The 23,541-nt window shown below is 52.3% G+C and overlaps 4 protein-coding genes and 1 pseudogene across 5 annotated transcripts, besides 1 other annotated feature; 2 read left to right on the top strand and 3 right to left on the bottom strand.

Moving 5' to 3' along the window:
• Positions 1 to 2,207: 2,207 nt before the first annotated feature.
• NCS54_00280900 (Hypothetical protein) lies at positions 2,208 to 2,626 on the bottom strand (the record flags this gene model as incomplete). Its single annotated transcript, XM_053148399.1, has 2 exons — positions 2,208 to 2,423; positions 2,474 to 2,626. 2 exons carry the CDS (start codon positions 2,624 to 2,626, stop codon positions 2,208 to 2,210), a joined length of 369 nt encoding a protein of 122 aa, XP_053004374.1.
• An 11,603-nt stretch (positions 2,627 to 14,229) lies between these two features.
• Positions 14,230 to 16,137, top strand: NCS54_00280800 (Hypothetical protein; the record flags this gene model as incomplete). Its single annotated transcript, XM_053148398.1, has 1 exon — positions 14,230 to 16,137. The coding sequence occupies one exon, from the start codon at positions 14,230 to 14,232 to the stop codon at positions 16,135 to 16,137; it is 1,908 nt and encodes a 635-aa protein (XP_053004373.1).
• A 164-nt stretch (positions 16,138 to 16,301) lies between these two features.
• On the bottom strand, positions 16,302 to 19,224 carry NCS54_00280700 (Hypothetical protein; the record flags this gene model as incomplete). The annotated part of the gene is made up of 6 exons (XM_053148397.1): positions 16,302 to 16,593; positions 16,639 to 17,094; positions 17,141 to 17,703; positions 17,748 to 18,544; positions 18,591 to 19,017; positions 19,066 to 19,224. The coding sequence occupies 6 exons, from the start codon at positions 19,222 to 19,224 to the stop codon at positions 16,302 to 16,304; spliced, it is 2,694 nt and encodes an 897-aa protein (XP_053004372.1).
• A 699-nt stretch (positions 19,225 to 19,923) lies between these two features.
• NCS54_00280600 lies at positions 19,924 to 20,919 on the top strand (annotated as a pseudogene). Its single transcript has 2 exons — positions 19,924 to 20,278; positions 20,324 to 20,919.
• Positions 19,924 to 20,919: a sequence feature.
• Positions 20,920 to 21,167: 248 nt separating this feature from the next.
• NCS54_00280500 (ECM11 domain-containing protein) lies at positions 21,168 to 22,538 on the bottom strand (the record flags this gene model as incomplete). The annotated part of the gene is made up of 1 exon (XM_053148396.1): positions 21,168 to 22,538. One exon carries the CDS (start codon positions 22,536 to 22,538, stop codon positions 21,168 to 21,170), a length of 1,371 nt encoding a protein of 456 aa, XP_053004371.1.
• Between the last annotated feature and the right edge of the window lie 1,003 nt (positions 22,539 to 23,541).

The raw sequence follows: 23,541 nt of genomic DNA, 5'->3' as shown, positions 1-23,541 counted from the left end.
TCCACAGCCGTCGATATGTCTCCTACCTGCTTCTTCGCAGCGAGAATATGTATCAGCAAGTGCGCCACCTGAATGAGAGGAAGCCCTGGGCAATGAAATGCCTCCTTGTAGGGCAGCTTCAATTCTCACGCGTGCCTTGTATCTCTTCCAGTGCGAGCTATAGCACCTGGGGCAAGAGGTAGGTAGCCCGTAAAGATGCCCTCGGGTGTCTACCTTGTAGGAAGATGCGCCGTGCATACGCAGATCTCGCTGCACGTCTCAAAAACCTTGTAGATATCATGCTTATTACGTTTCCTGTCACTTCAATATGACCAACCGAAGCATCAAAGCATCGCCGTAGCCACCCATCGCGAACACCCTAAAAGCTTGGTTATTTGTATGAAACATGGCATTTTCCCCCTTCGAAAGTAGCCATTTTACCTTCAAGCACAAAATGCAATCCTGGCCAGCTCCACCCTCGGTCAGGCAAGGGGCGGCTCGGGGTGGAGCTGATAAAGGCTACATGTTGTGCTTGAGAATGAGTTATGGTCGAAAGGAAAGAATTTCAAGTTTTCATGAGGTGCAGTCACTTCATTCTCAAGGAGCTATAGGAATGTTGGAGTCTCTGGGATGTTGGTGATGGGTGGCTATGGTGATGCTTCGATGGTCGTGATGGTGATTTCGAATTGCGAGGAAATGGAACAAGCATGATGCTTGAAACTGACGCATCGAAGACCAAGGGTCAGGCCCCGTAACCTTGGATCACACACACTGTAACATGTAAGCATTGTCGGCATTTGAACTTTGTCTGTCCTGACGAACGAAAGTTGACGCACACTTTCCCGGCTCCTTCAATGCTGTCTGGTCGACCTCTCCCCTATGTGAACCTCAGACTGGAGCTCGAGTACGGCTTCGCCTCGCTTGGGCCCCTCAAATCCTGGGAGTCGAGTGCGAGTCAGACGGGCGGAGGGTCGAGTATTATTCTTGTGGCTATGGTTGTGGTTGTGATTATGGAGCGCCTTTTGGGTGGAATGAATGGTCTCGCGAAGGACTCATCCTGATGGCTCTCTGTGGTTAATCAATGTCACTGGAAGTTGAATGGTTTTCTCACCGTCGAACGTTGGACTTGTCGTAAGAGCATTCGCTTGATGCTCTGGATACGCTCCAAAATGACATGAACAATGGGTGGATGGCTTGAGGTCATCGTTTAAAGCCGGCTGCGAAGTCTGCTAAATGAACCTCATAGGCTAAGGAACCGATAACCTGGCTGCCCATGCTGGTAATACCTACTTCCGTTGGTAAAAAGGACTCTAGGTAGTGCTCGTGAGTCGCCGTTGAGAAGAACGACGGGTAGCGTCGACTTGCCTGTGAGCGTCGCCTAGATCAGGGTTGAACTTAGTGCCAGAAAACGACTGGGGCGTTTGCAATTGTATGGGCTGGGAATGTTTGATCATACCGACTGGATGGGGCGAAGTTTGCTCGTTTTTGGTGCTTGTGGAGGGGGTTCTGAATTGTCGTCGTTACATGAACTGACGAACTCAAGAAGATGCATTGACTTGCAGAAGATGGAGCGAACTCGCTTGGCTCTTGGCGCTGCTAGAACCCATGTGTAGGTAGGTGATAGTGAAAGTATCAGCAGGTGACGAAGAAGACATGGCCTAGGACGGAGAACGAATATTCTAAGGTCGGTTGTGATAACCAAGAGATGGGGTTTGGGGTTTGAAAGGTTATGTTTAGTTAGCCCATCGCGGTAAGATGCTGGGCAGTAGATAAAATGGAACAAGAAGTGTTGATGTCTGAGTAAAGCAATGCCGCTCCGCACCCATCACAAAGGCCCGCAAGGTGTCCGGGCTTCAGAAGACGTAATTACAACGGTTACAACACGGACATCGTTACACTTGTTAGGAACACTACGCGTTACTTTATCAGACACCCAGAATATCCACAAGCTGTCCTGGATGCATGGTGCCTCGGGAATTCATCAAACACGGTGCGCAAACTCGGACAACACTTCAGACAGGAACAGTGCAGTGAATAGTTTGGTATTTTTCGTGTACTTCATGAAGCCTTAAGGAGAACTTGAAGCTGCCAACTACCGATACTGAGGCCACCTGAAGAGCAACCCAGACAACTTGAAACCCAGGGGCGGCCATGATATCGCCATCGGGAATGAGCTGTCACAAATTGGCTTCGTCAGCGCTTGGCCTCGATAAGAACATAAGAATCTCTCACCTATGCTCTTGTGCGCTGCTCTTACATGTCATCCTTGAAAGCGTCTTTGGACGCCATCGTGAGGGGCTGCGTAGGAGCTGGAGCGAGCTCCTACTTGGGAGGAGAGTGGTGGTGGAGGTGGTGGTGGAGGTGGTGGTGGATGAAGCTGAAATCTCGGCCATGGCTGCCACCTTCTCCCGACGCAGCAGAACAAACTTCGACTTCCCCTGGCCCTATTTGACGGTGAGTAAAGAGAATGAATTGATAGAGTCAGTGTGCTTACAGGCTTCTTCTGCTTCTGCTTCTTCATCCCGGCAGCTGGGCCATTGCCTCCAGCTGCCGCCCCAGCGGCAATCCCAGCGCCAAAGGCCTGCAACTGGGCAGGGGTCAGGCCAGAAAGATTCAACTGATCCAAGCCTTTGTCAGATGCGATCATAGCACCTTGAAGGGAGTGAGGGCTTGCTCATTGGTTGCTAGATCACGGTCAACTCATCTGAACGCACTGACTGACGGATGGGATTTACTTACGGTAAAGGAAGACTGTACGTAAGACCAGCCGCCAGCCAGGCACCCGGCCGTAGATAGGCAGGCGTGTGTACAGGCACCCGCCAGCGGCCATGGCTCAGAAAGGCATGTCGAATGTCGATTGATGATGGCCGCCAGTCAGGCGCCATAGATAGGCAGGCGTGTGCTGGCGCCCGCCAGCGACCATCATCCAGAAAGGCGCGTCGAATGTCGAATGTCGAATGTCGAATGGAGGTGGCCACCGGCCAGGCGCCATAGATAGGCAGGCGTGTGAGTGTGCTCGAAACTCCTGGCGAGCGTGAACCGATCGATCATGCAGTATTTGTTTGCGATAACAGCGACATCGTAGACTTGTTCAGGCGTCAGATGAGAGACCGTCTCGTCTCCGCCGTAGAGAGCACCAAAGGCATTCTAGACCGTTTCTGGGCCGTCATCTGGAAGCTTGATCTCGGCTGGGGTGCCGTTTCTCTCTCGGAATGCTCTGCCGTACCCGGCGAGGAAGCGAAGTTGACATGGCCAACTTTACTTTTTGAGGATGACAGAGCATGTCGAGAGAGAAACGGTACCCCAAATAGGGTCAGGCTTCCGGATGACAGCCCAGAAACGGTCTAGAATACCTTTGGTCTCTCTACACGCGACTGACAAGGGCTGCCCGCTGTGCCTGATGGTAAGTCACCGTCAAAAGGAAGAAGCACAGTGAACTTACGGGGTGGAGTCCCTTACTCCACAAGTAGGTACTGTAATGATGAATCTTGGGCATGTTCGTGATGAGAGGCGATGGTGATGCTTGGATGCCCGTGGTGCTGGGTTGAATGTTTGAGGGAGGAAAATGGAGAGGAGGAAGCGTGGCGGGGCAAAGTTTTGACGCGCACAGTGGGTTCCGTCCTTCCTTCTCACTGCAACGCCCAATGAACCTACCTCCCCAAGAGCGTCTTGCCACGCCAGGCACTTAGGTGCCGCTCCTTCCTTATGTGTCACGAACCGTATTCTCTCGTTTCATGACTGGAGTGGAGGAAGGTGGTGGTTACCGTAGTTGTGCCGTGTCCTTGGGCATTGCGTTCATCTTGTTGTGTGCTCAGCGATCAACAGCTGATTGCATTCGCCGGGTTGGATTTGATCCTGTCTCTTCTGCAGAACCTGTGCTAAGGGAGTTGCTTAGGTAGGTATGTTTGTGCTTCTTTGTGGCCATTCGGTCAACTTGGCAATCGCAGGTTACCTTGATCTCTGCTTTAGTTCACGCCAGGATTGCCGTTCCTCCTCCGCCACAAGAGCAGAAGGAGGGGGGAGGCTGCTGTAGTGGACTTACCTGCTCCCGGGGCAATTCTGATCCTTCTTGGCCTGTATTCTTACGCACGGGGCGCGATTGAATGGTAGCGGAATCCAAGTGAGGAAGAGGATGTAGGCGAGTCCTTCGAGGTTCCATAGAAGTGTCAAAATAGAAGCCGAAGCGACAGTGAAATGATGGACTTGATTTCCCTCCCCCTAGCAGTGCTTAGATAGTGGCTGGAGAGTTGTGGCTGCGAAGCGGATTGTTGCCTCCTTGATGGGTACCTGCCTGAGGCTCGTTTGTATGAACTTCTTTGAGGAGGAGCGTCGTTTGTTCTGGAAGGAGCATAGAGCCCACAACTATCTAGTTGAAAGAACTTCTACTGGCATAATCGCTCTTGGTCGCATCCTTCTCTTGCATCTCCAGGTCATCGCATCGCACCGTGCCTCAAGATCACCACAACCACCTACACACGCATGCATGCTCAACACTGAACCAAGGCCAACTCCCACAGGGAGGCTGACCATGGCCGACAGACCAGATACCTTTCCAAAATATTGGCCGCTGGTGGGCACCTAGTAACACACGCCTGCCTATCTATGGTGTCTTGCCGGCGGCTAACTTCAAATTCGGGATCATCTCCTCGGTGCGTGCCGCTCCCCTTGCCTCGACCACCACCGTCCCAATCCGCACCATTCGTATCAATGTGCCCACATTAAGATGCCCGTCATTATATCTAGCCGGCGCGTTTGGATGAACTGACCGTGATCTAGATCCACCACCACACCACTACACCATCACTCACAAGTCCTCGCCCATTTCGAAGTCTTATGATGAAGTCCAGGAAACAATTGACGCACAATATTCCCGACTCTCTCATGGTTGGCTCGGCGTCTGACATATCTGGGCTCGCTCGAGAGCTTGCCAGCTGGGGTGGTGTCCCAGCTGCCGGCTTCCAGAAGAAGCAGAAGCAGAAGAGGGAGGAGGGGGTGAGGAGAAGGAGAAGAAGGACGCGCAGCCTGTAAGTATACTTTCTATCTGCCCATCCCTTTCATTGTAACTCACCTTGAGATAGGGTCAGGGCAAATCGAAGTTTGCGCAAGCCCGCGAGAAGAAGACCGCCTATTCTACCTCCTCCTCATCCTCCTCCCCACCACCACCACTAAGACCGCCGCCGAGTTCGATCCCACGGCCATTGTCAAGGATGCCGCCAAGGCCACTCCCGATTCCGAGCCTGAGGTTGCTCCTGATGAGAAGTCCGAGACAGCTGCCGATTTTGACAGTAGCCTTGGGGGGAAGGGGATGAAGAGATGATTTTCAGAGTTGAGGAATGGCATATCAAACAATATCATAGCTGACAAGGAGTGGATCTGCCACAAAGTTCAAGCACCTCTAAACTCTGCCCCAGGAACATCAGATCTCTCCTAGAGCTCTGACGTTCTGATATGCCCATCCACCTCCTCTATGAGAACTGGAGAATCTGCTCAACACGCCCATTCCATCCCTTACAGCTAAGACTCGTCGAGACGATCTTTTCCATGGAGGAACGCATCGGGTTCACGGCTACTGAAGACGGAACTCGGGGAGAGTTCAGGCTGGTCATGGATTTTAAGACCTGGACGAGCATCGCGACATGGAATCCTGGCCATTCTGCTTGTTGGGCACCTCCATTCCCAGACAGACTCAGGGAGAAGTCACTTCCCAACCTCTTAGAGCGATTTATGCACACAGAATCGGAATGATTGACAAGGTCACTCGTGACCAACGCATGAATCTTATCTCCGTCAAGGTCTTTACCACGGTTGTCGACTCAGGCTTATGAACTGCCTTCGCGACTACCGAATGTTCCCCTCGCATTACCTAGAGGTTTTGCCAACCCCGTACTAAGTTGACCACCATATCTAGTCGTATTGAATTTGTCGAACGTTGGTAGTATGGCTTGGTCAAAGACTTTATCGCTGAGTGGTTTGTTAGCATAGACCTGGGCTCCCTCTTTACCTTACCGACCGTCTTACAACCACCAAGAGGCTCTTGACAAATGGAAGCGCGCAGCAGTAGCGTCACTGAGCAAGAGCTCTATCAGCAAAGGAATGATACCGCCCGTAGTCTGCTGCACCATAAAAAATCACCGCTACCGTCTCGTGCATGCGGCTCGTGGGCATGTTGACAGTCTTTGTGATGTGTGACACGTTGAGAGGTTCATTGCAGCAAAGTGTGGATGAGTCTGTATTTGCAACTCATGAAAATATTCCCTGGGAACCCTGTTGCCCTCATTAAAACCCTGTGGGAAAAAGAGTAGCAACCTCCTTGCTCGCTGTGGCAAACCCCATCTCAATCTCAGACATGTCGATCCCGTTACGTTCACCCTCGTTCCCATATAAAACTCCATACCGACGATAAGAATGATATAAAATCTGAAATGAGTTAGTACCGAGTTGAGGGCCGTGTCAAGTAGAAGAAGCGTATGACTGACATGTGCATTGTGCAACTGCTTCCCAAGAACTCCGAAACTGCCTCAGCCTTGGTGTGCACACCCGCCAAGATGCGAATATATGACTTTCGTAGATCGTTTGAGCCTTTTCGCTTCGAATATCCCGACGATCGGGTAACCGGATCAAATTCGGACGGTATTTGATAGCCTGTGATGATGGGTGACGAGTGGCTTTCTTGAATCGAGAGCTCTGAAGTGGTTCGACTGGCTTCAGTCAATAGGTTTCGACAGACTTCACTTGAAGGATAACAAAGTACCTTGTTTATCGTCATCGTCAGATGATGAACAGGCGTTGTATTTATTGTTCGAACAAGTCGCGATCATAAAGGGCAGCTTCGCTTGAAGTTGGGCATGCTCCCTGAAGCGTCTCGGTTAGCGACCGCAGTAACACTTGCGTGACTTGAAGACCGACATGAGAGGACTTGATGTGTTTTCGGAGTCGGTCGAAGTTCTGGTATCTCGCGAAACGGAGCTGAAACAGTGGCTTCACTTGAACCCAGCAGGCGAGTCATCATGTCGTCTTTGCGTTCTTCGCTTCAGGTAGGTCGAGAGCTGAAAGCTTAGCTTGAGGTGATGTTTGGGAGGCACTTGGAACGCGGTAGAGGCCTTTTGTTGAGAAGTGTTGGGCACTTCGCTTGGAGGGCCAACAAAGCGCTCGCTTCTGTACTAGTAAGCAGGCAATGTGACTTGACGTGCCTCGAGCGCCTACGATAGCTTCGCTTGAAGAAGATAGACGGGCCTTGGGGGTGGAAGCCCCCGGCAATTTGTCTGAGAGGGTGATATGATGGCTTCTCTTGAAGACAAAGGCTGTACGAGATGGTTGGGGCACTTGCTGAATTAAACTGGTTAGTGGATATGAAGGCTTCGCTTGAAGACGACCCACGAAAGGCTGATAGCATTCCATTTGGCGATGTGGGGTGGTCTCCGAGTGATTGATGAAGCGAATGCCGATGAGAATGGGCGGGCTCAACGTAGGCTGTTCAGGGCAAGCTGTTTGTCGGGTGAGTTATCTCTGCGTCTCGTTTGAACTTAGCTGATCGGCCTACTTGTTCGGTGCCAGGCGCCAAACGAACTCCCGCTCTATTATCCGAAACGCGTAGTGCCTGATGTGCGTCAGGGTGAGAGGCAGTATTCCTCTCCGTACAATCGTCGTAGAGTGTAAGTCGGAGGAAGGCGTGTGTAGTCAATCTCAGCTAACATTCAGCTCGGCCGGGAGACTGAAAACGAACGAGACTGTCCCACACACATTCGCCCGGAGGGCGAATAGATAGGCAGGCGTGTATGCCCATCCCCGTTCTAACTTCAAAGGTCAGAGATCAGAAAGGGGGGACACATACCGCAGTTCGCCCGGGGGCGAATAGATAGGCAGGCGTGTGTATTGCTTCTATGTCAACCTCGATGGAAACATGCCAGTTCGGGAACATGAGGATCAGTGGCACTTGTACCCAGTTTCAATGTTACGCTTGACTCCAAATGGATCAGCGACACACTTTCTCGGGACCAGTGACACACTTTCTCTCCATTTCATGCTCTGGTGACCAGCAATGCCCCTCGAAGGGCATTGCCGAACGGTCATCACCAGTAGTAGGTACCGAAGTACTACCGTTCACCCTGACTGTCAAGCATAAGAACCTTCAGTCATGAACCATTTGAATCCATCATCGGTTAGAAACACCAGCACACACCCCACAACATGGTTCTGTTGTGAGCGACAACTTGTTTCTGTTGCAAGCGGCAACGTTGTACAGTTGTAGACAGTCAGTAGGTACTTAGCTGACTTAATTCTTCTTGGAGAAGAACGAGCTGATCTTGGATTGAGTCACAGCCTTGGGCTTCGCCGCAAGCTTGACCCTCTCCACACTCTGCGATGGTTCCTTGACATCTTTCGACGTGTCTGGCACCACATCTTCGAGACCTGCCTCCTCATCAACGTTGTTTGTCATAGCAACGTCTTCCGGAGCCTCATCTCCCTGAGCCTCATCCTCCTCGACGGGGGCATCAGACTCCTCGGCGCTTCGCTTCCTGGAAACGCGCTGGGCAGCACGGGCGGCGTTCTTTGAAGCCTCGTTGCCTCGTACCCACTTGTCCTTGGATCTGTCAACAGGATAGTGGAATTTAACAGGGATCTTACGATTCCGCTTCTTCTCCGCTTCAGTCAACTTGCACTCTCCCTCACATCGTAGCTGTCGCACGATGTACCGACCTGTGGTGACACAGAACTTTGGGGAGTCGTCAATCCGAACCGACTTCTCTGACTTGCATGAACCACATTGGATCTTGACCGGGAGCTCGTCGGCTTCGTTGGCTTCACGGTGCCTTTCAGACCCGTTCGCCTTGAAGTGACTGGAAGTGATGGTTTTATAACCATCGGCCTTGTGAGCGGCCTGTGCCAACGGTCGGATCCTGTCCATGTGGTCATGCGCACGCTGTCGGACATCGGAATCGGTGCTAGAGAAGAGCGCACCGAATCCATTGTTGGAGTCACGAGAAGTATCACCCTGCTGAAGAGGGGATTGGACATTGAGTCCACGGTGGTCACTCCAGTCAGTCTTTCCAAGGATCCAATACTGCAACGTACTGGGCTGGAGAGTCTCAAACACGACACTGTAGAACATCTCGACCAGACAAAGCCAGATCTTCTTCTCCTCAACCGTCTCGGTGAGCCCATCCTCGTGCAAATGCAACAGGATGTAATGGGCCCGCGTTGTTGGTTGAGCCCACTTGATATACAAGGGGCGGGTGACAGTCGTGTCCTTCTCGGCTTTGCGGGCGTTCGTCTCGTGAAGCCTCAGCCGGCTGCTAACGTTCTCGGACTGGCCAACATACTGTCTGTACCAGTCGCTGTCATAATCATCGGTCAGCACAATCATGTAATGACCTGCCTGTGTAGTCATCTTCTCTCGAGTGACTGCCAAGGCGATGAGTCCTTGCCGGGTGTTGGCACCCTTAAAAACGATGTTCTCGATGGCGCTGGACTCGCGCAACAACCGGACGAACATCGAAGCTTCGTTGCGGCCTTCGAAGTACTCGCTGTACCTCTCTCCGACCGACTTGTGGCTGGCAGATTTTCGAACGATCCTCTGCCACGTCTCAAACAGACGCTGGGAAATTGGCTCTTGTGACAGAACCGCGGGGGGAATGCTTTCATCCTGCTTCTCCAGGTAAGCATAGCAGACCATGTCTCTCACTGCATCGCCATATCTGCCTAGGCGAGACTTGGAGTCATCTTCGAAAAGATCCTCCATGTCGAGACACACTCTGTCGATATGCTTCCTACCTGCTTCATCGCAGCGAGAATAGGAATCAGCGATGTACTTGGGGGGGGAGTACATCACCTGAGCGAGACAAAGCTCCAGGCATTCAAATGCCTCTTTGTACAGCGCCAAGTCGAGGGCGAACATGCTCTGCATGGCAGGCGTGTAAGCCACCGGATACTTATCCGCAATCATGCTCTCCATGACTTCAATAGGCAGATACTTAAGAATCGTGGAAATGGTGATTGTCGAGTTGGCCGTGTACAATGTCTCGTGTGTGGAGGAGAGATTCCAAGGGAAGGAACTTGTGTGCCCGAAATTTTAAAACCCTAAGGTGCGGACAGCTTCAACCCGCAGAGAATGGGAAGGTGCGACGGGAGGTGTGAGGGGGTCGTGCCTTCCTCATTGGGACGGAATACCCTCGACGCGTCTCCTCGATGCTCTGCTCATCCGCCCTCGCTCTGGCCCGACGCGTCCACGCGTTTTCTCTATCATCCTAACTCTTAGGCACTGAGCAACTCTTACACTTTCAGTTTACGGAGAGGCAGTTGGGCCTTTTGTAAGTAGAATATATAAACTATGCTCGAGATGGAGTGGGAAGACCGAAAGGGCTGAAGTTCTCCAGAGGTTCTGAGAATGTACAGTTGCTTCAAAACATCTTTTTCTGTTTGGGTTAAATCGTTTTATTGATTGAAACATGTGCTGGGTTACCTAAATGCAGCACCAAGAGTTGGCTACGGCTTACAGCTCAGGAGTGTTGGTGGGCAGAGAATGCAGTGTTGGGATGGAACCGACATCGGATGAACACCATCCACTGAGGACTGCCCTAACTGTCTACCTAGGTACCCAGTGACTCTCAAAAGTCCGCGACAATGAGATAAGTGCCCATAGCGATATCTGCACCATTACAGTGAAGCAAAACCTGGGGGTTATAATGGGAGGACTGGAGAACGAAGAAACGTTTTCCAGACTCGTGTGTGCTTTGCACCAAGTCTTTTCCGGAGGAGACATTATGGAGTATTAAGATTGCATATGACGAGTTAACTTGCATGAAGTGTTTATTCCTCATATTAAAGCTTTAATTGAATCTACATGGCCAAGTATCGTATCGCATCTACTCTGTTGAGTGGGAAGTTTGACGTTGGAATGAGTGGTTGTGGTTAGCCCACAGCTTTCATGGCGTTAGTACTCAGCCGATCAAGGGTCCGCTCTGCACTCCGCGTTGACAGTATGCGGGGAACAAAAAGCTCTCGCAGGTCAGCCAAATTAGTCCGGTCTGGGGTTTTTGTCGCCCCGAAGGCCTATGCGCTGTCACACCAAGAGAAGTGGCGTTGAGATGGCAAACAATCATGGAGGCTTATTTCAACTGCACCTACATATACACTGCCAGCCGCGCAAAAGGAAGCTGTGCTCACGCGAGCACAAGTGGATTTCCCAGCGCAACTTTGATTTGCCCAACACGGCCTGCGCTGGGTGTTTTAAGGCGCATTTTTTTCTCTCACGGGAACTTCAAGCCACATCACGTCTTCATTGAGTGGCTCGCCCGACTTAGCGAGGCGACACAAGGAAGCGGATGCTCATGGAGCCGGCATCAGCAATAACCAGAATTCAGTGCAGGTTCTTCGCTTGCTATCTTCTTTCTTGAGTCCCTTGGCATGCTTCTTGTGATCTTCATCGTTGGTGGATACCTGAGTCAGCTTGCTCAGAGGACGCCCATGGCGGCCTAGAGATATTGCCGATTGAAAATGAACTCCATCACCTCCTTTGCGTGCTCTCCTGAAATTCAATTGGTACCAGTGAGTAAGTGACAGTTTAATACAGGCAAACCCCATCGTACGTCGAGCAAGCCAGATTGTGACTTGAGCGCAGCAAATAGGACCAACGCAATCAAACATGAAGGGCCACCTACCTAGCTATTGAAGGCCGCGGCGAAGGTCAGGAGGTGGCCAGAACACTGTCCCTCCCACTGGTTAGGGTTAACAAGGGTTATGATCATGTCTAACGACTGTTTAGGTTATCCCAGGAACTGTGTGATGATCCTCAGGGCCCCCCAGTGTAGTCAAATGAACAAAGAGATGGTAGAATGGCCACGGTACCTCCATAATGGTACAGAACGGTACATTGACGAGCGTTGCCAGTGCAGCTTTGGATCCCTTGCAAAGTTAGATACTCGAGATTTGAGTGGCAAAGAAACTCTATCTACTGGGCTTAAATCACTTTCAGATCTCCTGTGTAGTGGCGTATAGACATGGCTCTCAGCCGTAGTAGAAGACAAACCCCGAGTTGGACAATGAACATGGTCAAACAGGGTCGGTGGGGACCTGGTGGGGGCTTCAGAACAAGCCAACATAAATAACACGAGGACTAGGGTTTTAACCTGAACAAGTCAATGGGATTTACAGCCGTGGCAAATCATCCCGGCCGGACAGTCAACACGAGAGCATCACATTCGATTTCGAGGGGCGTGTTCTTGGCATCAAAAGTCAACTTGTTGGTGTTGCTGAGTTGAACCCCAAGTCAACTACCAGTAGACTTGCAGAAAAGGGGCGTGGAGGGCCAACATTTCTACGCTGGTCAATAGGAATAATAAATCAATCGTACAGTTATTCAATGAAATAGCTCTCCCTGGGTTTGATACAGAGTGTATGAAGCCTGTGAGGTGGGGGGAATAACCGCTTGTACTGGTATAATCGGAGATTCAAACTTGCAAAAGCTCAAGTGCAGCAACAAACAAGCATCAAATTTGAACATGTTCCGGTACATATGGGCGCTTAGAGAGTTGACCCACTTGGTTAGTCATACCATGCCTGGCCAATCCAGAATCGGGCCACAGTCAAGGTTGGTGGCAGCAGGTGTGGGGAGTCTAGTCGTGGACAAGAAAATCGGGAATCGCCCACCCATTTTGCAACAGGCTTCTCAGCTGTAACACCTCGATTTACGCACCTCAATAAAACCGATCTAGATAAAATTTATATCATAACAAACTCCAGAGCTCAGGCTATCATTCAGTATATCTTTTGTTCAAATCAGTATATATTTCGAGGTGTCAGGGCATAAATGGTCATTCCCGGTTTTTTTGTCCCCCACGGGGGAGTGACCCTGGACAGAAAGGATCAGACTCTCTCAGCTCCAGCACAGGCTCAAAGAGCCCCTGGTATTATGTCTCCCCAAGGCAGCAGTGGGTACCCATATAGTGCATGAATGTAACCCCCTTCCAACAACGAGCGGCCTGATGGTTACATGATCTGTCTCAGGCAATCTGCTTCACATTGGGACTAGTTACAGCTTATCATTGTTAGACTTGAAGTAAAACGGTTGCAACAAAAGTGACGCAGTTCTTCAGAACCGGCTTAAATGGGGATGGTTGAGAGGGTGTGAGTGGCGGGCCGTAACTCATTGGAAATGTCATGGCAGGGGTGCTTCTCGGCTTGCTGTTGGGAGATTTAGGGAAACATTACAAAAGCAATTTAGTCAAGAAGGTATAAGTGCCATGAAATGACCGAGAACGCTATTATCAACTGTCGTAGCGGCTCAAGTTGACTTACCCCGACAGACCTTACAGGGTGTCTTTTGAGTTTTGACAAGCTTCTCAAAGCTCACCGTGGGAGATATGTTGCTGTGATTGGTCAGAAGGTCACATGATACGACATGGAGCTGAGGAGTCCGCAAGTGGTCGGTTATGTGGGAGTGAAAGTCTCCCACATCACATGCATTGCTGACCATGCCGCTGTTGGATGACACAGTATTGAAAAGCGGGTCCGGTCCGCTCACTGGAGCCTTATGTGACTTGTTTCCTCCACCTGACTCAACAACGACCGGCCTGATGGTCTAGTGGTAGTAAGTTACATCACCCACAACACCACAACATCGAGAACATCAAAACTAACATCCTCCTTGTGATTCGTGCTTCGGGTAACTCCCCAGTTCTCTTAGAGAAAATGTGCGAGGTCCCGGGTTCAAACCCCGGTCAGGCCCTGGTTTTTTTTTGTTGTTGTCGGTGGTGTTGTGATGGCCGTGATGGTGTTTTGGTGTTGAAGCTCGGAGAGTACACCCCATGTTGCCCACCCCTCCCATCGCGATTCTTTTTGTCTCCTCGGATTCCAGGCATCAGTCCAGTGTGAAACGCCTCCTCCCAGTTCTCTCGGCGAAGTGTGGGCGTCACGGTTGGATGCCGGCATTTTTGCCATCTGGACGCCCACCGCCCGAAGCCAGACTGCTCCCCAGCCTCGCACCACGTGTTTCCAAGTATTGTGATATCACTCGCCAAGCCACAAGCATTAAATAGTTCAATATCAATCAAATTTGCTATTCAAGCAGAGTGCGACTTACAAGAATAGTGATATTGCTCCGACATCCCGATTAGGAAATTCATACCTTCCGCTTCAGAGTCACCTGCGCCTCAGCCCTGCGAGGCTCAAGGCAGACGCCTCACCCTTACCTAATCTTCCCCCCAAACAACTTTCTCTCACTCACCGCACTTGTGTGCAGTATGAGCATCCACGATGGTCTTCCCCGGGCTACTCTCCTCCAGCGATAGGACGCCCTCGACGCGGTCCCGCGCGGGCGAGCCGGACCCCGAGTACATCTACGACGAGGCCCAGCTCGCGACCGCCCCGCCTGAGCGGCCCGACCTCCGCGAGCTCAACGCCAGCCTCGAGGCGCTGGCCGCGGCGTTTCCCGACGTGCAGGTCGAGGTGTTTCGGGAGCTGCTGCGGAATTTCGACGGCGAGTCGCGGCTCGCGCTCGTAGCCGACGCGTTGCTCAAGAATAGGGTCGCTTGGGTCAAAGGGCGGTGGAGGGTTGCCGATGAGCCTCGGCCGGGGCAGGTGCCCAAGGCAGAGGTGTTCAAGAGCAAGGAGTACAAGAAGGCGGTGCAGAAGCTAGCATGGCACGAGTTCAAGGGTTTGTCGCGGTCGACGATAAATGCTGTTCTCGCAGAGTCCAACTATTCGTACCTCGAGGCTCGGCAGACTCTTGTTACTCTGTCGTCCAAGTCATGGCGGTTCACGATATCGTCCCTCTTTTTCCGACGAAAGCCCATCGCGACGGGCGAGTCCGAGAACCACCCGCTGGTATCATGGCGGTCGACCGGTCAAGGTTCCATAATCCCCACGATTCGAGCGACAGGCAGCGCCGAGCTGGACCGAGAGTTATACGACACGTTGGTTGCGCCGCTCAAGGAAAAGGACAAGAGGGACAGAGAGGGTAGAGACAGAGGACTGGCCATGATACTCAACAACGAAGAGGCTGAAGAGGCGGAAGCGACCCACGAGTGTGTATGCTGCTATATCTCGGCGGCGTTTGAAGAGTTTACGCATTGCAACCGGGAGGGCCACATGGTGTGCTTCCGATGCGTGCAGCACTCTATCAAAGAGGCTGTCTTTGGTCAAGGCTGGAACAGCAGCATCAACCCCGAGACTGGAACTCTCAAGTGTCTATCGTCTGAAGGCGACGGATGCCCAGGACACATCCCACCGGATCATATCCGCCGAGCCATGGAAGAGGAAAAGATGGGTGCCGATATTCTGCATAGACTTGACCGTCGACTTGCAGAGCACAGTCTCCTGGCTTCAAACCTGCCTCTTGTTCGTTGCCCTTTCTGCGATTACGCCGAGATAGACGACATCTACACTCCAGCAGCCGATTCCGCCCTTCGCATAAAATCAGGCAGCATCTACAATCTCTTCTTCCTCGCCCTTTGCATCGGCACCATCCCATTTCTCTTCCCCATCGTGGTCTTTTCATCCATCATCTGTCTCGTCCTCAGCACGCAGTCTTTTGGTGACTACGTCTCAGTCGAATGGACAAAGTCGGTCAACCGTCACCGCCGTCGTCGCCGAGGCCTCAAATTCACATGTCAAAGCCCCGACTGCGGACGTACCTCATGCCTCTCGTGTCAAAAAGCGTGGCGCGATATCCACGTGTGTAACGAGTCATCACTGGTGGCTCTTCGCACACAGGTCGAGCAGGCAATGAGCATGGCCATCAAGCGAGTCTGCCCTCGGTGCAACACGTCATTCGTAAAGAATGCTGGCTGCAACAAGCTTACTTGTCCTTGTGGCTACAAAATGTGCTACGTGTGTCGCGCTGACCTCAGCGAAGAAGGCTATCGTCACTTTTGTGACCATTTTCGACCAGATGGTGATCCCACACCATGCAGGGAATGCGACCGCTGCAACCTGTGGGAGTCAGAAGATACAGAACAGGTACTGCAAGCCGCCCGCGAAGAAGCAGAGCGAAAGTGGAAAGACATGGAAAACCGTGATCTGTCAGGAACAGAGCGTGCATTCCTCGAAACAGGCGTCGCGGCGCAAAAACCAGACGGCAGCGTCGAGCGTGTTTTGTTCAGCGGTAGAATCCCAACTCTCCCAGAAGTATTCGATCTCATTGTGGAAACAATATTTGTTTAGGTAGTTATACGGCGTAAAAGAAGGAGCCTCGCGGTGACGGTTAGGGAATTTGCATACATATATGGAAGAATGGCAGGCGTCTACTGTACTTTATTGGGAACGGATTGGGAAACAGGACATCATAAATGACTACAATACAGACGTTATAGTACAGCTCTCCTCCATTAGATCTTGCTCTTTGGCGCCTCCACCAGCTCTGCCGCAGCACCTGCGATGGCGAGCTTACCCGTCTCCTTGACCTTGGTCTGGAAAATAATCTTGTTACCCTCGCGCCACATCTCAGTCACGAGAGTCTGGCCGGGAATGACACTGCCGGCGAATCGGACCTTGATGTTCTTGAATTCACCAAAGCGCTCATAGACAGCCTTTCCGGCAATGCCAAAGAAGCAAAGGCCGTGGAGGATGGGAGCCTTGAAACCACCAACCTTGGCAAAGGCAGGGTCGATGTGAAGAGGGCTAAGTTGGTCAGTCATGGTCACAATAGCAGGACGTGAAACTCACTTGTAGTCGCCGCTAAGGCGGTAAATGGCTGCTTGGTCATCGCTGGTAGCCTCCTCGACAACAACATCAGGTGCCCGAGCAGGAGGCTTGTTGGCAGCAGTAGAAGCACCACGATCCTTGCCACGCTTAGGACCGCCAAAGCCACCGCAGCCACGGAGGAAAATGTTGCTCTCGTTGTAAAAGATCTCCTCGCCAGTAGCAGCATCAACGGTAGTAGTCGAAGTCCTGGCAATGGCGGCACTGCCCTTGTCGATAACCTCGAGGAGGCGACCTCGGGTGACAAGACGGGCGTTTGTGGGAATGGGGTACTTGCGGACCTCAAGATACTGCTCTCCGTGGAGAAGCATCATGGGCGAAAAGTTGGGAACGATGGTGTCAAAGTCGAAAGGCATCTCGGCGTTGAAAGGAGGAATGACACCAAAGGTGGGAATAACTTGGAAGTTCTCGTCGCCCTCGCTATTCATTGTTAGCATGACTCTCACACCACAAATCATCAACTTACAAGACATATTTCAAGTCGGTGCGCTTGGCACCAACACCGAGGTTGTAGAGAATGACATCTCGCTCCTCATACTTGTACTCGGTAGGGCTGCCCTCCTTCTTAAGGGTCTCGTTGATAATCTTGAGGTGCTCACTCTCACCCTCCTTACCCTTGCTTCGGTTCTCAAGGTTGGCCATGATCTTGCCAATCGAGTCCGAGCTCTTGGAGGGGTGGTCTGCTCGGCCGTCAAAGGTGACAATCTCCTTCCAGTGCTTGGCAACCTCCTCAGGGACAAGAGGAACGTCAACTGGGAAGCCGTAGCCACCAGTTCGCTGCCATCGAGTCTGACCACACCAACCGCTGCCAACCTCGTAGAGACCACCAGTGGGTTCGGGGCACTTGTCGCTGCACAGGGCAAGAACAAGAGGAGCAATGTAGTCGGGCTTAAAGGCCTGAACCATCTCCTCGGGCATAATGGTAGCAGTCATGGCGGTACCGGCGTTGGGAGCAATAGTGTTGACATAGATGCCATACTTGAAACCCTCAAGAGCGAGGGCTCGCGAGAAACCGAGAATACCGCATTTCTATCATCATTAGAAAAGTTCAGACGAATTCAGACAAGACTTACCGCCGCAGCATAGTTGGCCTGGCCAAAGTTGCCATAGATACCGCTGGTCGAAGTAGTGTTCAGCACGCGACCATACTTCTGCTTAAGGAAGTAAGGCCAAGCAGCCTTGGTGACCTTGTAGGTGCCACGAAGGTGCACGTTCAACACGGGATCCCAGAGATCGTCGTTCATGTTGGAAAAGGCCTTGTCTCGGAGAATACCAGCGTTGTTGACAACAATATCAACGCGGCCAAAGGCATCAATGGCACCCTTGACGACAGCCTCACCGTCCTCAGCCGAAGCCTTGACACCAACAGCCTTACCGCCGAGCTTCTTAATCTCCTCAACCACAGTGTCAGGGTTGACAAGATCGTTGACCACGATAGAGGCACCATACTTGGCAAAGGCCAGAGCATAAGCTCGTCCGATACCAGCACCACCACCCGTGATAAGGGCAACTCGGCCGGTAAAGTCGAGGGTCTCACCCTGCTCAGCAGGGCCCATCTTCATGGAATCCTCAAGCAGTGTGAGGAAATCGTTGGGACCGGTAGGATACTGGGGGTTGGAGTAGTCAACAACCTTGTTCCAGTTCTTGATGATGGCTCCAGGTGTATAAGACTCATCAGCCTTGAGGAGTAGTCCACTGGATCGCTCCCATCGGAGCTTGGCAGCATGTCCACCACCAATCTCAAAAATACCACCAGTCTCCTGGGTGTTGTTCTTGTGAACCAGGACGGCAACCAGAGGCACCACCCACTCGGGCTTCAGGCTGGCGAGAACATCAGGAGGCATGATGGTCTCGGTCATTCGGCTGGCAGCTACTTGGGTCAGCGCATGTTCTAGATGCGACGCGACGCTACTTACCAACGGGCGCAATGACGTTGCATAGAATGTTGTACTTGGCACCCTCCTTGGCCAAAGTCTCGGTGAAGCCAACCATAGCAAGCTTAGCAGCAGAGTAGTTTGTCTGGCCAAAGTTGCCAAACAGACCGGCAGCAGAGGCTGTGTTGATGACACGGCCGTACTTTTGCTTGCGGAAATGAGGCCAGGCGGCGCGGGCGCACTTGTAGGAACCCTTGACGTGGACCTTCATGATCAGGTCCCAGTCCTCATCCTTGATGTTCTTGAAGCTGATATCTCGCAGGATACCGGCATTGTTGATGAGGATATCGATTCGGCCGAAAGCATTGATGGCAGTCTCGATGATGCGCTCGCCGTTCTCGACCGAGTCGTAGTTGGCGACGGCCTTGCCGCCGGCGGCCTTGATCTCGTTGACGACGACATCGGCAGCCTGTCTGTCGTTAGCAATGGCAATGCGCACACGTTGAGCTCATCTCACCTTTGAAGAGGTTCCCTCGCCCTTGGAGGAAACGCCAAGATCGTTGACGACAACGCTGGCACCGCGGGATCCGAAAAAGGTGGCATAGGCCTTACCAAGACCACCGCCAGCGCCTGTAACGACGACAACCTGGCCGTCGTATCTCAGTTGATCCGCCATGATGTGATGTGTGTGTGTTGGGGGTATAGAGGAGAAAAGGACACGCTCAAGACAAGGTAGGGAGGGTTAAAAGACAAAAAAACAAAATCTCCCAAGGTCGGGGCGCGCAGCTCTTAACTTAACAAGCTGAGCCCGGCAACTCTCCAAGCGACCAGCTGGGGTGCTCGTGAAGGGGAAGCCTCGGCTTCTATGGGGTACCGAGGGGGTCACTTGCGGGGATGCGCTAGGCCGCGTTTGGACTCGGGGGAGCTTCACATGCAACAGAGCGAAAGTTGATGAGATGAGGTCATGTGCAAATCTCACGTCACATGCGGATGAAGAGAGAGGAATAGATTTCATACAGTATTTGCGATACGTTTAGGGTAGATCACGAGTCATTCGAGGAATGTTGACGGTGATGGAAGAGGCGGCTGCAATGCAACCTTTGCTCGTCGATGGTGAAATGATGAATCAATACGTTCAATACTGTAACTGCCGGGCTCTACTGTATGTAGTCAAGACTAATACTAATTCTATATCCGAAATGCCATCCAATGCATAAGCATAAACGCGTTATTCTTCCCATCTCCTCTGCCGATTCTCTTCCCGGCCGGCTACGGACGTCCCCCACAATTTACCCCCCCGCAAAATCACATCGGGCCACAGCCTGAATGCGCCGCCCGGCATCGCCTCGTGAGCTTCGGCTGAAACGCCCGAAGAAAGCCTCTGGTCAAGCCTCCAAATCCCATCCCGCGGCAAACGTTCCCTTCAGCCTCGCCCAGCATGCCTCCCCACTTTGTCGACGACAAGACTCCCATCTGTCTCCCCTTCATCCTCTCCCAGCTCAAGCTACACCGCGAGGAGGCGCCTGACCGTCCCTTCGTCATAGGCCTCAATGGCATCCAGGGCGCTGGCAAGTCGACTCTCGTCAAGGCCTTGTGCCTAGCCCTTGAGGAAGAAAAGGTCCCGACTCTTGTTTGCAGCATAGACGAGTTTTACCTCACCCGCGCAGACCAGGTTGCCCTAGCCGAGTCTCACCCAGACAATGCTCTCGTGCAACATCGGGGGGAACCCGGTATGTACCCTTACACAGTTCTGTGAACAGCACTGACAATCCTAGGAACCCATGACTTGCCTCTTGCAAAAGCCTTCTTTGATGCTCTTCTCAAGGGAGAGCCTGCCAAGTTGCCCAAGTACGACAAGGCCATCTCTGGTGGCAAAGGTGACCGCCTTCCAGAGTCAGAATGGACCCCCGTCAATCAGCCAGGTCAACCCAAGGTCCAGGCAATCATCCTTGAGGGCTGGTGTGTCGGCTTCCGTCCTCTCACTCGTGAGGGCGTTGAGGCAAGACTAAACACCACCAACCGCACTCTCAAGCAGCACAAGCTAGAGGACCTACTCTTTGTCAACGAAAAACTGGCCGAGTACAATACCCTCACGGATCTATTCGACGCCTTCATCCAGATCGACGCAGAGGACCTCGGCTACGTCTACGGTTGGCGGCTTGAGCAGGAGGACCACCTGCGAGAGGAACGCGATGACCCCGAAGCGGGCATGACCTCGCAAGAGGTTGTCAAGTTTGTCGACGGCTACTACCCTGCCTACGAGCTCTACACTGATAGCATGAGAAAAGGCGTCTTTCCCAATCGACCAGGCCGTCAGTTGAGAATGGTGGTGGGCCGCGACAGAAAAGTAAAACATGTTCGCCGAATCTAAGGGGCTAATTGATGCCAACCGACCAGACACTAATTAACCCATCCATCCATGGCACTGAACTTTTCCAGCAACAATCCGCAGCAGCATGTGACCGTCGTAGCTGAACAGACCGTATCTGTAAGTGAGCTCATCCGCTCTAGGTGTCCTTAACGCCGCTCAAATCCCACGCTCGATGCCAAATCAACCACAACTCCCAGCATGCAGTCATATCAGTCGTAAAAACCCATCCATCAACCTTGAACGCCAGCCTACGCACCCCTATCCTCCACCACTCGCTGACCGTCCTGCTTCATCTTACATAGCTTTCGGTCAATGGCTTCCGTTCTCAGACGTACAGCTTCCTCGCGATCGGCGGCTTCCTTTTCAAATTCGCGAATGATTCTGCGTTTGTGTCTTCTCGCCTCTGTCAAACGCTGCATGAAGCCGGTAAACTCGCTGACAAACCAATCTCCCGATGATTCCCAATCTTCGATGGACATGTTGGAAAACAGATCACGCTGTTCCTTATCGCCGAGATGGCGAAATTGGTCCAGCTTGGCTGCTAGGTTGTCGGCATTGACTCCAATGCCCTTTTGTTCCTCCTTGGACGGATCGAAATCAAAGGGCTGCTGCTGTAATGCGGCGAATGACATGGATCTGAGAGCTACATCGTCATATTCGGGACTTGGCCGTCGCCGTTTCTTGTCCCGACTCGTAGAAGTAGTAACAGCTGGCATTGAGCTCTCCAAAAGAACCCTTGGGGCTGGCTTGGGCTTCTTAGGCCTGGGCGTCGCGTGCTCGTCTTCCTGAGAGAGATACTCGACATCGTTATCGACTGCTCGGCGTGGATCCTCTTGTCGATGATGTGTTGGCCACTGTACTTCACGAACCGTAGGTGATGGGCTTCTCACACGGTCACCAATATCGTATGCCTCTGATCTGCCAGTATGAGACTTTCGAATCCTTATTTCACGCATGGGTAGCCTAGCATCGGGCCTGGCAGGAGACTCGGGACGAACTCTCTCCTCTTGACGACCATTTGGCTTCCCACGAGCCGCAATGACCGTATCCTGGAAACCATCACCGATGGGGTTCATAGTATGTCGTTGTGGGAGTTTCATCTCCACATTGCCCCCGCCCCCGAAATTGAACCCCCCAGTAATCTGCGTCAGCCGTTGAAGTCGATTATCAGGAAGTGAACGTGGCGGGTTGATCTTCTTAAGGTCCCGAGTCAACTCTGGCCCAAGCTTAACGGGTTCGGCTGGCTCATTCTGTGGTGTTGTGATGCCCGACTCCATAAAGTTGTCTCCCAGCTGAGACCCAGAAAAGAGGTCTGGGCGACGATCGCTCGAGCTTCCTCGCATTCGTCCATTAGAAGAAGCTACTGAGAGTGGAGGTGAACGGGGGGGTGGTATGCTGAGAGGATGGTTTTCGCGTGGAGGCGCAGTGTGCCTTCCAGCGAGCCCAGGCACTTCTCGAGGATCGCCAAAGGCCCGTCGTACCGGAGCCGGAGCAATACTCTGTGGTTGCTCGATATTTTGGGGCGCGTTTTCTGGCTGAGACTGAGATCGAATCGGTTTTGGGCCAGCGTTGGCAAAGGCTAGGAGCCGGCCGCCTTTGTCTTTGAGACTCGGTGCCATCGTGCGTGTGGGAATCGCAGCAGAAGTATTCGGCAAGGGTTGAAGGGATGGCGGCGCGCTTCCTGTTGCCTTGTGGCCCTGAGGCCTTGATGCGAGGGAGAATCTCGGTCGTGTGGATGTTGCATAGAAGGTCTAATGTTGGTGGGACATGAGGAGCAACTCCTGAAAGTCGACGCGAAAAAGATGGGCGCGCACTCGACGATATAAACGAAAAGAGCGAAAGACCATAAAATGAAGGCCTAGTCGAGGCGACGGTTCGAAAAGACTCGAGGTAGAGGTTGAAGGAGTGATGTCCCTTTCGTTGATGGCTGGTGCTGTAGACGGGAGGCACGATTCTGAGCGCGCGCTGGGAAGGAGCAATGCGCGCAAGTCGCGACGTCAGGTGACGTTGGCGGGGAGATGCTACCCCATCCATGAACTCAACTTCACTTACACTGTTACACAACCCCAACACTTCTTTTGCTCGTCAACCTTGAGACTACCCTTGTGGACATGTATTTTCAATAAATTAGCAAGGCCTTTTTCTTTTCTATCGCTGCTGTCGCTGTTTTTGATGCACCTTCAACCTCCTGGTGACTGAGAGCTGCCAAGCGTCAACCAAGGCGTCTTGGCAACACAAAGTTCGAATCAAGGCGATTTCGGATTGGAAGAGGGCAAGTGCTGAGTATTTATCTTCAAGGCATCTAAGTCGGAGCCAAGAGGGCGCATTGACACCCAAGACTTGAGTCCTCGTTCGGGAGGTCCGGCCGATGCCACCAGCGCCGAGATGGCTTCATCCGTTGGAGAACTCGCTCCGTTGACGCCTGAATCCCACCGCTTCGGTTTCGGTGTGTTCTAAGTGGTAGACAGTCTATTTCTTTCTTACTCATGAGTATGGGATTTCCGAACCCAACTCGTAATACCTTCCCGACTTTCAACCATCTGCGTCATCGTTGACCCATATCGGCCCGCCCGAGGAACCGTCGCAAGTTGTCATGGCGTCCCAACAGAACTTCTCCCGCGG

This window comes from Fusarium falciforme, chromosome 2 (genome assembly GCF_026873545.1).
Source record: "Fusarium falciforme chromosome 2, complete sequence".
Taxonomy (NCBI): domain Eukaryota; kingdom Fungi; phylum Ascomycota; class Sordariomycetes; order Hypocreales; family Nectriaceae; genus Fusarium; species Fusarium falciforme.
This window is presented reverse-complemented; position numbering and strand designations above follow the sequence as displayed.